We start from the raw sequence: 14,658 nt of genomic DNA, 5'->3' as shown, positions 1-14,658 counted from the left end.
ATGTGTAGAGTCTTTTCTTCTGTTGTTGGAAGAGGGTGTTTGCTATGACCAGTGCGTTCTCTTGGTAAAACTCTATTAGTCTTTGCCCTGTTTCATTCTGTACTCCAAGGCCAAATTTGCCTCTTATTCCAGGTGTTTCCTGACTTCCTACTTTTGCATTCCAGTCCCCTATAATGAAAAGGACATCTTTTATGGGTGTCAGTTCTAAAAGGTCTTGTAGGTCTTCATAGAACAGTTCAACTTCAGCTTCTTCAGCATTACTGGTTGGGGCATAGGCTTCGATTACCGTGATATTGAATGGTTTGCCTTGGAAACAAACAGAGATCATTCTGTCATTTTTGAGATTGCACCCAAGGACTGCATTTCGGGCTCTTTTGTTGACCATGATGGCTACTCCATTTCTTCTAAGGGATTCCTGCCCACAGTAGTAGATATAATCGTCATCTGAGTTAAATTTACCCATTCCAGTCCATTTTAGTTCGTTGATTTCTAGAATGTTGACGTTCACTCTTGCCATCTCCTGTTTGACCACTCCCAATTTGCCTTGATTCATGAAATATTGCTCTGTATAGCATGGGACCTTGCTTCTATCACGTCACATCCACAACTGGGTATTGTTTTTGTTTTGGCTCCATCCCTTCATTCTTTCTGGAGTTATTTCTCCACTGATCTGCTGTAGCATATTGGGCACCTACCGACCTTGAGAGTTCATCTTTCAGTGTCCTATTTTTTTGCCTTTTCATACTGTTCATGGGGTTCTGAAGGCAAGAATACTGAAGTGGTTTGCCATTCCCTTCTCCGGTGGACCACATTCTGTCAGACCTCTCCACCATCACCTGTCCATCTTGGGTGGCCCCACACAGCATGGCCTAGTTTCATTGAGTTAGACAAGGCTGTGGTCCGTGTAACCAGATTGGCTAGTTTTCTGTGATTATGGTTTCAGTGTGTCTGCCCTCTGATGCCCTCTCACAACACCTACCGTCTTAGTTGGGTTTCTCTTACCTTGGACGTGGGGTATGAAGACTTAGGAGTGCTTTATGTAAACCACAGTGAGCAAATTACATTCAAACTGCGTGTAAGCACTTCAGTGTGAGCCCCCAGTCTGTATGTTACTGAGAAATACAAACCAGACACATGGCGTTTGCATGGAGGGGTTAGGTACCCTTTCTTTGTTTCACTTGTTGTCATAGGTTCCGGTAACCTGCGTCATCACTAAAACTGATCTTGGGTGGTGGTACAATCTGTTTCCTTTTCTCCTTCAAACAGAAAGGTCTGGATGGGTTTGCTGAGAACTTTCTTACTCTTGCTAGTGGTGCTTCTGAGCAGCATCTGGCGATGAGGACAGTCCTCTTCAGGGCAGTTCATGCCATGCAGGGATCACAGTGTTGGCATCACTCTGCCGTCCTGCCCGGTGGGGCCATCTGGTCGCTGGATTCCAGGGAGGGTGGAGCCCGGCTGCAGGGAGGCTCCTGTCCTGGGTCTCTGCACTCAGTCGGGGGCTCTTGCTGCCCCACCGCCCCGCTTCTCTTGAACAAGACAGTCCTTTAAGATGGCGTTAAGCTAGAACAAGGCTTTTTTTTTGGACTTGGCAGAAAGCATAGCTAATAGATTTTCAAATAAGTTTCTGGTTATCATGTAAAGCCCGTGTGATTGCCTTTTTCGACAAAGTCTATTGTTACTCAGTTTTACACTTACCTCACTCCCTCAGCTGCCAGTTTTACCGGAAGAGGTACTAGACGACAATTCGACCATCAGATGTGAAACCTCGACCCCTCCTCACCGCAGTCCCTTCGGCTGGACTGGCTGCACACAGGGGCGCCGGCATCACACAGCCAGCCACGAGGACATCAGGGACGCCCACAAGTAAGGGGCCTGGGCGCCTCGTTGTCAGTTTCTGGAGCCCTGCGCCTCTTGTCTTGAAAGAGTTGGAAGGATGATTTTAAAGGAATCCCACTGGATTAGGTGCCTATGCTTAGTGGTGAACTTCAGGTGCTGGGGGAGAAGAGTTCAGTGACCTCAGTGATTTTAGAAAACGTCCGTCTCTAGAGATTGACTCCTGTGGGAGGTTTCTTCCTGCTCTTGCTAGAGGTCTGCCCAGCCCGGGGCACATTCCTGATGGTGACGGCTCCATGCCTCTCGGATTTGCTCTTGAGGGTTCCTCCCTTTTCCTCAAGGGTCTCCTCTCATGAGGCTGTCTGTCACCTCCTGTGACTGACACTGTCCTCATTCAGACCACCACCTGCTGACCTCCCGTCCTGAGCCGCACAGCACTCGATGGAGGGCACATGTGGTCACCTGACCAGCAGCCCTGCACGGTGACAGTCACTCTCCTGCCGCGGCCGGGGACGGTCACCCTGCGGGAGGCGGAGGGAACTGCCCAGAGCGAGGGAGCTCGCCTTCTCTGGGAGCGTCGTCACCTGCTGATCAGCGACCCTGAGGGAGGGTCGGAGCGCCCTCTGCACCAGCTGGTCTGGAGTGAAGCCCTCCTCGGGGGAGAGCTTGAGTCAGAGAATCTTAGCTTCCCAGGGTGGTTGTCTGCCGGGAGCTGGCATTGCTCGTGTGGAGTGTGGTTGGTGAAGGAGACTCCACTGTCTGCTGCGAGGTTGAGGCTCGGGTGGTGCTGGGTGGCGGGTTCTATCAGTAGGTCTTGTGGACGGGTGTGTGTTTGCATGAGGGCTCCGGTTAAAGGCCGTTTTCTCACCCCGAAGGTCAACAGGCTCTCAGGACGGCCCCAGGACCAACCCCAGCAGCAGCACCAGCAGCCAGGACTCGATGCACAAAGCCCAGAAGAAGAAGGTCATCAAGTCCTCCATCAGCCGCCTGTTTGGCAAGAAGGAAAAGGGCCGGCCTGGACTCCCCGGCAAGGAGGCGTCAGGACCAGGTGGGTGATTCACCGTTCAGAGGGAGGAGGGCCTGCAGGCGTGTCCCTTCTGTGTCTCCCCCATTGTCCCCACGAGGCTCCTGTCACTCACGCTGGGTGTCCTTCTGCGAGCAAGAGCGGAGGAGACGTCTGTCTTCTCGGTGAGTCCAAGATGATTGGATGAGTTAATGAGTGGATGGGTGGATGGAATTCGTGAGTGGATGGATGGATGAACAGATGGCTGCCTAGATGGGTGGATGAATGGAGCATGGAATGAATAAAGCAGATGTTTACACTCCAATGCTAGAAACATATTCTACGAAATTGATTGAGTAGGAGCTGGGCAATGATTGCTTTCTCCAGAACAGTGACAAGTGTTTGGAAACTGCCTAAGTGCTCATCAGTGAGGGCTGAGGTACCATCTGTAGACACCCCACAAGGAACAGCCTTCCCCTTCCTTCCTGGCACCTTCCCCATCCCCAGGAGCTCATCAGGGGTTCTTCCCATGCCCCCCACCCCACCCCACAGCCACGCAGGGCCTCCTGGGGTCTCCTCATCACGCAGTGTTGTCATCAGCCCCCCATCTCGCTCTGCTTCATCTCCTTGAAGACAGAGTATGTTCCTGCCTCTTCAGCCAGAAGTTTGTTGAGTGTCTTGTTTGTGCTGGGTGTGGGATTTACAGGGGTAAGTAAAAGAGATGTGGTCTCTAGCACAGTTAAGTGACAAGAGAGAAAAAGGAGCAGATTATTAAAAGCTATCCCTATTATTAATAAATACACCGCTGAGATGGATGGTGCATTGATTATATACCAGATGCTGTGTGTGCCCCTTCCCAAGCAGGTGCTGCCACCTCCCGATTTACAGAGGAGGACACAGTGATGCTCACATGGTTAGGGAGTGGTGAATGCAGGTTCACACCCACACAGTTGGACCATGCACTTTGCCAAGCTCCAGCCACCCCTCTGGTGGATGCAACAGGAATAAGATGGTTCTGTGGCATCATTGATTCAATAGACATGACTTCGCGCAAACTCCAGGACATCGTGAAGGACAGGAAAGCCTGGAGTGCTGCAGTCCACGGAGCGGCAAAGAGTCGGACACGAGTGAGCGACTGAACTAAAACCTGATTATGTGCTAAAGTGCTTCAGTTGTGTCTGACTCTTTGCGGCCCCAGGGACTGTAGCCCACTAGCTCCTCTGTCCATGGGATTCTCCAGGCGAGAATACTGGAGTGGGTTGCCATGCCCTCCTCCAGGGCATCTTCTTGACCCAGGGATCTAACCCACATCTCTCGTTATCTCTTGCATTGACAGGCAGGATCTTTACTGCTAGCGCCACCTGGAAGGCTCCAGTGAGCGCTGACAACTAGGAAATGCAGAAAATAAGGGCTGCTCCTAAGTTAAACTGGCAGAGCAGCAAGCACAGGTTGTAAAGAGGAAAACACACAATGTCCGACAACAGTGCCGACAGAAACAAACAGGGATGCGTTCACCCACATAAAGAAAATATCTGTGCCATTCATAAGAGGCGCCCGTCAGCCCTTGGAGGGACAGTTGCAACTGGAATGAAAACTGAGGCCATCGTCAGCAGTGCCCACCCACACGGCGCGAGTGGGGTGGTGTCCCTCACCAGGCTTCCTGTGTCCCCACAGCTGCCGGCGGTAACATCTCTGACTGCTGAGGCCGGGCAACGTTCCCGAGTGAGCTAAGGAATCACTGCTCTCCTTCCAGGGCTGTTGCAGGGCCCTCTGTGGGCGGCCACCCTCATCCCCTGCCCTGCCACCCACTGGGGCCCGGCTGTCCCCCTGGGATCCTTTCAGCCCTTGAGGTTGGGTGTTCCCAGCCCTCTGCCACACCGGACTGGGACGCGACTCAGGACTTGGGCTTGAGATATCAAGGAGACAGTGAATCTGGAAGGACACAGCTCTGGGGCCCTCGAGTGACCACGTGTGAAGAGCAGGAGAGCAAAGCCCCCACTGGGAGGAAGCAGAGCTGAGGAACGTGCCCACACCCACCACTGCTTCTGGCACAAGTGCCTCTTCTTTGCCTCTCCTTGGCCTGCAACAGACCCCTGCTGCTGCTGCTCCACAGGTGATTCCTAAAGATGCACCACCTGCAAGAGCTATTTTTCCTGCTGCTCTGGGGCTGCCTGAGTGTGCTCAGGAGCATCTGGTAAGTGGGGCTGCCATACCTCATGTTGGAGGTGAGGGCCTGATGCTGGGCTAGGGTCTGATGCTGGGGGAGGGTCTGATGGGGGGGATGCTGATGCTGAGGGAAGGCCTCATGCTGGACGAGGGCCTGATGCTGGGAGTGGGCCTAATGCTGGACTCGGGTCTGATGCTTGGCAGGGCCTGATGCGTGGGGAGGGTCTGATACTTGGGTAGGTTCTGATGCGTGGGGAGGGTCTGATGCTGGTGGAGGGTCTGATGCTGGACTAGGGCCTGATGCTGGAGGGGGAAGGTCTGATGCTAGACTAGGTTCTGATGCTGGGGAAGGGCCTAATATTTTCTTTATGGTATTCATGAATTTTTCACTAATTAAAAACTCTGTAATAAAATATCTTAGGGTCCATATAACAAGTATTAACAGATTAAAGATTGCATTGAAATGCAAAAATGTAGTCTTTGTCATATTCTGGACGCAGTATCATCTGTAAAAGTAGTGCGGGTGAACTGGACACAAACACACAGGTGAGTCAGTCCTGGGACGGCGGCTGGTGCCCAAACCCCTGCCCCTCCAGACACCCCCGCACCCCATTCTGGGCTTCAGCTGCTTTGAGAATTCAAAGACACGTGAAGGACCAGGCAGATCAAGGCAAGAACTCTGTGGCTGACTTTATTCTGACATAGCTAAAAGTGCTGGTAAAAAAACTTAAAACCCAGTCAAGGCTTCTAGCTGAGAGTGAACAGGACAGAGCAGACAGCCTCTTGCCCTCAGAGCGGCTCGAGCAGGCCTGGGCTCCCGGGCTGGACCCACCAGAGGACCACCCAGAGCAGCACCTGCAAGGGAGGGTGGCCCCTCATTGGTGCCTGACCCCCAGATGCCGCTGCATTTCCATGTTAAACACTGGCCTCCGGACAGAGAGGCCCAGGGCAAGGCACCCTCATGAACCCTGATGCCCTGGGTCCTGTTCCCTCTGAGAATGTGTACGCAGGGCATGGCCAGCAGCCCTGCTGCTGTGGGAGGGACACCCATGCGCACGGACGCGAGGGAAACTTGGGCAGTGCTCTGACCACTCCGGTGGCCTCCAGAGGCCAAGGTCACATTCTCTGCCGCTGAGGGCTGTCCTGGGCCCTACCTCCAGAGACCCGCTGACCCTCCACGCCCAGAGCATGGCTTCCATGCCCCCACAGGACCAGGTGAGCCTGTACTCACCCTGAAGTTCCGCAAGAGTAAGTCCTGACTGTAGCGGAATCCAACCTCTGCGTTCCCGCCATGCTGCCTGGTCCCACGATCGCGGGAGGAAGCGTGCAAACACAGAATGCGGTTAGTCGTGGAATGTCACACAGGGCACGAGGACACACACCCCCGCAGCAGCGCCCACTCCTACTGAGGGTCTGGGGAAACTTCTAGAGGGTGGACGAGCTGGAGAGAGTGAACCTGGGGGCAGCCACATGGGGATGTCCTCCTCCAGGTGATCTTCCTGACCCAGGGATTGAACCCACATCTCTTAGTTTTCAGCAATGGCAGGCCGATTCTTTTTTTTTTTTTTTAATAAATTTATTTATTTTAGTTGGGGGCTAATTACTTTGCAATATTGTAATAGTTTTTGCCATACATTGACATGAATCAGCCATGGGTTTACATGTGTTCCCCTTCCTGGACCCCCCACCCTCCTCCCTCCCCATCCCATCCCACTGGGTCATCCCATTGCCCCGGCCCTGAGCATTTGTCTCATGCATCGAACATGGAATGGTGTTGTATTTCACATATGACAATATACATGTTTCAATGCTACTCTCCCAGAACGTCCCACCCTCACCTTCTCCCTCAGAGTCCATAAGATTGTTCTATGCATCTGTGTCTCTTATTCTGTCTCACATATAGGGTTATCGTTACCATCTTTCAAATTCCATATATATGCATTAGTATACTGTATTGGTGTTTTTCTTTCTGGCTTACTTCACTCTGTATAATGGGCTCCAGTTTAAAAGCTTTTGCACAACAAAGGAAACTATAAGCAAGGTGAAAAGACAGCCTTCAGAATGGGAGAAAATAATAGCAAATGAAGCAACAGACAAACAATTAATCTCAAAAATATACAAGCAACTTCTGCAGCTGAATTCCAGAAAAATAAACGACCCAATCAAAAAATGGGCCAAAGAACTAAACAGACATTTCTCCAAAGAAGACATACAGATGGCTAACAAACACATGAAAAGATGCTCAACATCACTCATTATTAGAGAAATGCAAATCAAAACCACAATGAGGTATCATTTCACACCAGTCAGAATGGCTGCTATCTAAAAGTCTACAAGCAATAAATGCTGGAGAGGGTGTGGAGAAAAGGGAACCCTCTTACACTGTTGGTGGGAATGCAAACTAGTACAGCCACTATGGAGAACAGTGTGGAGATTCCTTAAAAAACTGGGAATAGAACTGCCATATGACCCAGCAATCCCACTGCTGGGCATACACACCGAGGAAACCAGAATTGAAAGAGACACGTGTACCCCAATGTTCATTGCAGCTCTGTTTACAATAGCCAGGACATGGAAGCAACCTAGATGTCCATCAGCAGACGAATGGATAAGGAAGCTGTGGTACATATACACAATGGAATATTACTCAGCCATTAAAAAAATACATTTGAATCGGTTCTACTGAGATGGATGAAACAGGCCGATTCTTTACCACTAGCACCACCTGGAAGCCCAAACAAATCTGGTAGCATGCGTATTACCTAAAAATCAAAGCTGACTCAAGCACTTGGCAAAAGCTTGACACTGCCACCCAGTGGTGCCCACTGGTACTTCCATGAGACAATAACCTGATGCAATTCCCCAGAAACGCAGTGACAACCCTTGGACTTGCTTCTGCTCCTGGGGCCCCCTACAAAGGACATACATGCATTATGAGACTTGACATGACCATCGCTATGGGCTATGTCACATCGTCATCCTACATGGAGGGCAAGGGAGAGAAGAATGTAATGGAATTCATTGTCTTTAAAAGAAAAGTACTTTCAAGAACATACAATGGGGGTTCAGTTCAGTTCAGTTCAGTCATTCAGTCGTGTCTGACTCTTTGCAACCCCATGAACTGCAGCACGCCAGGCCTCCCTGTCCATCACCAACTCCCAGAGTCCACCCAAGCCCATGTCCATTGTGTCGGTGATGCCATCCAACCACCTCATCCTCTGTCGTTCCCTTCTCCTCCTGCCCCCAATCTTTCCCAGCATCAGGGTCTTTTCAAATGAGTCAGCTCTCCGCATCAGATGGCCAAAGTATTGGAGTTTCAGCTTCAACATCAGTCCTTCCAATGAACACCCAGGACTTACCTCCTTTCACATGGACTGATTGGATCTCCTTGCAGTCCAAGGGACTCTCAAGAGGCTTCTCCAACAACACAGTTCAAAAGCATCAATTCTGCTGCACTCAGCTTTCTTCATAGTCCAACTGTCACATCCATACATGACTACTGGAAAAACCATACCCTGACTAGACGGACCTTTGTTGGCAAAGTAATGTCTCTGCTTTTTAATGTGCTATCTAGGCTGGTCATAACCTTCCTTCCAAGGAGTAAGCGTCTTTTAATTTCATGGCTGCAGTCACCACCTGCAGTGATTTTGGAGGCCAGAAAAATAAAGTCAGCCACTGTTTCCACTGTTTCCAAATCTATTTGCCATGAAGTGATGGGACCACATGCCATGATCTTAGTTTTTTGAATGCTGAGTCTTAAGCTATCTTTTTCACTCTCCTCTTTTGCTTTCATTAAGAGGCTCCTTAGTTCCTCTTCACTTTCTGCCATAAGGGTGGTGTCATCTGCATATCTGAGATTATTGATATTTCTCCTGGCAATCTTGATTCCAGCTTGTGCTTCCTCCAGCCTAGCATTTCTCATGATGTACTCTGCATATAAGTTAAATCAGCAGGGTGACAATAGACAGCCTTGACATACTCCTTTTCCTATTTGGTACCAGTCTGTTGTTCCATGTCCAGTTCTAACTGTTGCTTCCTGACCTGCATACAGGTTTCTCAAGGGACAGGTCAGATGGTCTGGTATTCCCATCTCTTCCAGAATTTTCCACAGTTTATTGTGATCCACACAGTCAAAGGCTTTGGCATAGTCAATAAAGCAGAAATAGATGTTTTTCTGGAACTCTCTTGCTTTTTCGATGATCCAGCGGATGTTGGCAATTTGATCTCTGGTTTTTCTGCCTTTTCTAAAACCAGCTTGAACATCTGGAATTTCACGGTTCACATATTGCTGAAGCCTGTCTTGGAGAATTTTGAGCATTACTTTACTAGTGTGTGAGATGAGTGCAATTGTGTGGTAGTTTGAGCATTCTTTGGCATTGCCTTTCTTGGGATTGAAATGAAAACTGACCTTTTCCAGTCCTGTGGCCACTGCTGAGTTTTCCAAATTTGCTGGCATATTGAGTGTAGCACTTTCACAGCATCATCTTTCAGGATTTGAAATAGCTGAACTGGAATTTCATTGCCTCCACTAGCTCTGTCCATAGTGATGCTTTCTAAGGCCCACCTGACTTCTCACTCCAGGATGTCTGGCTCTAGGTGAGTGATCACACCATTGTGATTATCTGGGTTGTGAAAATCTTTTTTGCACAATTCTTCTGTGTATTCTTACCACCTTTTCTTAATATCTTCTGCTTCTGTTAGGTCCCTACCATTTCTGTCCTTTATCTAGCCCATCTTTGCATGAAATGTTCCATTGGTATCTGTAATTTTCTTGAAGAGATCTCTAGTCTTTCCCATTCTATTGTTTTCCTCTATTTCTTTGCATTGATCACTGATGAAAGCTTTCTTACCTCTCCTTGCTATTCTTTGGAACTCTGCATTCAGTTGGGTATATCTTTCCTTTTCTCCTTTGCTTTTCAGTTCTCTTCTTTTCCCAGCTATTTGGCATACCATATTTAGATATGTCAATGTCTTTTGGTGACATGTGTTGCCTATAATACAGAAAAAGCTTCAGCATTTGAAAAACTGTGTATATATTAATTATTTCAAGTGTATTGGATCCACATACTAAAATATTCGGTGGAGGCAAGTGAAAGCGGAGTATAGAGTTTGGATTGTGAAAAACAGTATCACAGTAAGAGATAAGGGAAGGGCAGGCACTGCAGGGTTAACAGTTAACAAGCAAGAACTCATCTGTAAAGCTTACCCTGTCCTTTCAGACAAGCTCTGCAAGGCCCGCGGGCTCGGGTACAGCCAGCAGGGTGTGCTCAGGGAGCTCTGCTCTGGAAAGATAGGCGCTGAGGCATCACACCCAGCCCTGTCCAGAGGGAGCAGTAGTAGGAAGAGTGTGGAGTGACCACCCCGAGAACTGTTCCATCAGGGCTGACCTCAGCATTGATGGCCTTCTGGTCCGTGTACATGCAGCCCTGAGGGATATCCAAGTTCTTCTCAAGAAACTTGAGTAGGTTATCATGCTCAGCTTCATGGAGTAGGCTTTGATCCATTCTTCTGGGATTTTTCTGGCTTCATTCATCTCTATTTTAATAAAGACAAATCTTAAGTAATGAACAGTCAGATCTGGCCATCACAGGAAGCCCAAGATTTCCCGGATCCCCCTAATTGCCGAAACGTTTAATCCTACGAACACCTGGACTGCCATGGACCAGTCTTCTCCCTCATCAGCCTCTGGAACTTGTGTCCATCATCAGAAAAGTCCTCTGTTGTCTCTAGGTGTCCCCTCCTTCCTCCTGGTCTAGCAGGCTTCATGCCAACCCAGTTCTCCCAGTATGACTCCCTTCTTGTCTGCCCAGTTCTCCCAGTACGGCACCCCCTTCAGTTCTCCCAGTATGGTCTCCCAGTTCTTGTCAGCCCAGTTCTCCCAGTATGTCCCCCAGTTCTTGCCAGCCCAGTTCTGGCAGTATGGCCTCCTGCCCCTGCTACGCTGATGACTGCTTCCTCTCTCGAAGCCCTTTGACAACAGGCTTGCAGAAGGTAGGTGCCCCCAGGCTCCACAGGCAGAGTGAAGGCCCCCTCCTCCTCTACTGCAGATGCTACAGAGGTTCTGAACTTGGATTTCAAGGGCTGATGGTGACAATACTTGTCCTCCACTGACAAAAGCCTTGAGCAGTGCCTGGAAGGTACAGTGGCTCCTGGGGGGGGGGGGGGAGGTGGGCCCCAGCCGGTACCTGACTGATAGGTGCACAAATCAGCTACCTCGACCAGGGCCAGCATGATTCGGCAGCACCCCCAGCCCTCCATGCTGGCCAGAGTCGGCAGCATTCCAGCAACAGGCACACCCTCATGCGTCCTCCTCAGTCCCCCTCTGCTGCCCCTCACTTTCCTGCAGGCTCCTCACAAGCACACCCCTCAACAGATCACTTGCATGAGGTCCAGATCCCCGTGGGGACCAGACCTAAGACTCTACCCCCAACACACTGGCTTGGACTCTGGTGTCAGACCACGTCATCCATCACTCCTCACGGGAACCACCGTTCACAGACACGCACATCTCTGGCCCTTCTTTGGTTTGTCTTTTGTTAAGGAGAGAAGCTGCTGCCCACTGCCAAACCCTCAGCCGCTGCAATCAGCCCCCCATCGGTGAGCCCTGAGGGACTAGGATGGGAAAGCACAGGACACTGGGCCCAGAGAGCTGAGTGCACATCACAGGAGTGACTTCGTGGAGCCCAGACTCTTGCATCTTCATACCCAGAAAAGTCCTACATTCATTAACTAGAGAGGTCCAGTTTTCTCTAATGAACAGTAATCTTGTGATGTTTACTGGTCTTTGTTGCAAAAACTCCTATGTATCCTGGCCCCTGCCTTCCCTTTTCAGGCAGCCCCTCAGAGCTATCTGAGATGCTGTGTCGTGGGTCTAAGTCCTCAGAATGTCTACAAAATGAATAAATTCTCAGCTTGTAGGCTGTGCTTTATCTTTTAGTCGACACTCTTGACTGTGCACATGGCTCCTACTATGAGAATATGTGCTCACGAGTGCCCGATTTAACTATTTTCATGGGTGACCAAGCAGTAGAGAAACTGCCAACTCCCTTCCACTGGTATTCCCCTCACCCCTGTGGCAGTGCCAGGACAAGCAGCGAAGCACAGGCAGAGGATTAACGGAGGCCCCGTGGTGTCTCAGATAGCTCTGAGGGGCTGCTCCAAAGAGGGGAGGGAGGAGTCAGGATACTTACGAGTTTTCGCAACAAAGACCAGGTAGTCAGAACATCAAAAGATCACTGTTAAAGAAAGTCAGACATCCCAAGTTAGGGAATTTAGCACCCTGTTATGTACAGGAAGATGCAAGAGTCTGGGCTCCCTGAAGTCACTCCTCTGATGTGCACTCAGCTAACATCTGGGCCAGTGTCCTATGCTCCCATCTTGAGTGCCCTCAAGTGCACGGTCAGGGGATTGGGCTGGCTGCAGTGGCTGAGAGCTGCAACGCCCTCTGTGTACCAATGGCAAGCAGCATTCCTAGTTCACAAAAACATTCTCCTTAGCTTTATAGTTGGAATTGTTGGTCACTAATCCAGCTTGAAACCATGACTCCTAGAGCCCTGAAGAAAAACTGTTGGAAGACTAGAGACTGAAATGGCCGACACCTGCTGTCTCGACCAAGAAACCAAGCACCAGGAGAAGGAAGACACACAGAGGGTCAGCAGGAGATTCTAACTGGCTCTAGAACGTGGGAAATCTGAGTCAGCGAAGCTCTAAGAGCTGTTTCTACTTTCAAGGAAGTAACTACCGTTCACTGCAAAACAGTTATGAATGGCTGTGACCCGCCCAGCAGTGCATTGGGACTGTGTACGCAGCTCTTTGCAGGAAGCCCTCCTCAACAGGAAGTCCTGTACTTGTCACTTAGCAGAGCTATATTGTCTCTGACTTTTAACCGGGCGCCCAAGGCTCTACTCATCTTTGCCCAAGCACAGCTTTCAAGTCTGGACACACGATATGTTGCCTGACTGGTTGGTTCTCTACAGAGACCAGAGAAGAAATGAGAATCAGTAATTAATAGGTGACCAGACCTCTTCCCGAGCTTCCCCTTCAGCAATCATGCAAACTGTGTGACCAAACCATGTGAACAAGAGAACATCCAGAGGAAGATTCTGAGGCATCCTCAAGCCTGGAGGGGATGGCAACGGACCCCGCCATCTCAGTGTGTCACTGAGATGACTCCCCTCCTTCCCTGTAAAACTTTCACGGCCGAGCAGGATCTCAGAGGTGTTTCTAGCAGATGCGCAGCCCGCCCTCTTCCCAGATGGCTGGCATTCTGATTAAAAGCACCTTTCCTTTCTACCAACATTTGCGAGAATGTAATTGATTTTGTAAGCGGTGAGCAGCAGGACCCCATATAAAATAACAGCTGGAGATAAAAAGAGGAAAATGCACGGTCCCTGCTATGAAGGAGCAACAATTTAGGAGAAAGAGAGCAGTGCCTCACAACTGACCCACAAAGTACTGCAGTGCGGCATGAGCCCGGGAGAAAGGGACAAGTCCAAGCAGGGCTTGGGCAGGGAGGGGGCGGGCATGCCTCAGGGGGGGATGCGAGCTGCTGAGCAGAAGCTCTGGGGGCACCGGGAAGGAAGGCCCAAGGTTACGGGACGGTACAGGGGGACGCGGCCCCAGGAGAGGCGTGTGCGGAGTCCTGTCGTATAAGAGTAGTAGCAAGGGCACCTGAAGAAGGGCAAAACCGCACACGTGCTGGCCCACAGACAACAGCCCAGAAGGAAGAGTGAGTGAGGGTGAGGGTATCAGCCTGAATGTCAGCTGCAATATATGGGGGAGCCTCAAGCTCAGGTTCCAAGAAGAAGAACTTTGTGACCATCCAAGGAGGGTGTGGACACTTCGAGACCAGGACGTCACTGAGGACCTGAGGATGGGGGCTCGGGAGGATGCATTTTAGACCCGGAGGAGTCAGAATTAGACCCCAAGAACTAGTGCCCCAGAATGAGGGCCCCGAGGCAGAGGGACCCACTGCACACAGTTCTCCAAGCACAGAACTGGCCAGCAAACAAGTCCAAGCAACAACTAACTCGTCTGTGCAGCCCGGGGCCGCCCTGCTGGGACGGGCGACTATCTCAGCTTTCCCAGCACAATGTGCTGAGTTGCATACTCACAGTGTCTTGTATTTCTCCATAGATTTTTTTTCACTTTGCACAGTTTGTTCGCCATGTCATGGGCCTCTTTATCTGCCCTGGGGGCCCTTCTGCGCTCCTGCTTTTGCTCTAGAAACTTTTTCACACTTTCAGCCCTTCTTGCCACAGCCCCTAAATCAAACTTGGAAACAGAGGAAAAGAAGGCATGCCTTGAAAGTGATGTGATAAAGACAACTCAACCATCCAGGCAGCCACTGCTGCCACTGACATACAGCTGTCGAGATTTAACACCCATTGCTACGAGCTTCCTTCTGAACAGGCACACGGGGTGCTCTGGGTCACAGACCCATCACTAACCACCTTTGGGGAGATCAGAAGTCCCCCTCCTGGAGCAGCAGCAAACAGAGCCCCCCGGAGAATGTTCCTGGAGGAGGGGCCAGGCACCCCACAGGCAAGGGGCTGGCCCCCGTGCATTTTCTCTGTCTACAGAAGAGAGGTGCTCCCCTGTATACTCTTAAGACAGGGGAAAAAATTTACCAAAAATTTTTTCTACTATTTTAAAAT

The 14,658-nt window shown here is 50.3% G+C and overlaps 2 protein-coding genes across 2 annotated transcripts in view; both read left to right on the top strand.

Moving 5' to 3' along the window:
* Positions 1-5,474, top strand: part of LOC145507151 (liprin-alpha-1-like) — a 31,378-nt gene extending 25,904 nt beyond the window's left edge. Inside the window, exon 10 of the mRNA XM_081493092.1 lies at positions 1,709-5,474. The gene's annotated coding sequence lies outside the window, so the exon portion shown is untranslated. The remainder of the gene's footprint in view (positions 1-1,708) is intronic.
* LOC145515819 (liprin-alpha-1-like) lies at positions 1,550-5,474 on the top strand. The gene is made up of 4 exons (XM_081517198.1): positions 1,550-1,554; positions 1,684-1,863; positions 2,709-2,881; positions 4,173-5,474. The coding sequence occupies exons 1-4, from the start codon at positions 1,550-1,552 to the stop codon at positions 4,226-4,228; spliced, it is 414 nt and encodes a 137-aa protein (XP_081373324.1). The 3' UTR covers positions 4,229-5,474.
* Positions 5,475-14,658: the final 9,184 nt, after the last annotated feature.

The sequence above is a fragment of the Giraffa tippelskirchi genome, chromosome 1, assembly GCF_054371585.1.
Source record: "Giraffa tippelskirchi isolate mGirTip1 chromosome 1, T2T-mGirTip1v1.2.pri, whole genome shotgun sequence".
Lineage (NCBI taxonomy): Eukaryota > Metazoa > Chordata > Mammalia > Artiodactyla > Giraffidae > Giraffa > Giraffa tippelskirchi.
This window is presented reverse-complemented; position numbering and strand designations above follow the sequence as displayed.

Coding starts and splice junctions, on each gene's coding strand:
- LOC145515819 (XM_081517198.1), top strand. Junction 1,864..2,708: donor GACATCAGGGACGCCCACAA/GTAAGGGGCCTG, acceptor CTCACCCCGAAG/GTCAACAGGCTCTCAGGACG. Junction 2,882..4,172: donor CAAGGAGGCGTCAGGACCAG/GTGGGTGATTCA, acceptor TTGCATTGACAG/GCAGGATCTTTACTGCTAGC.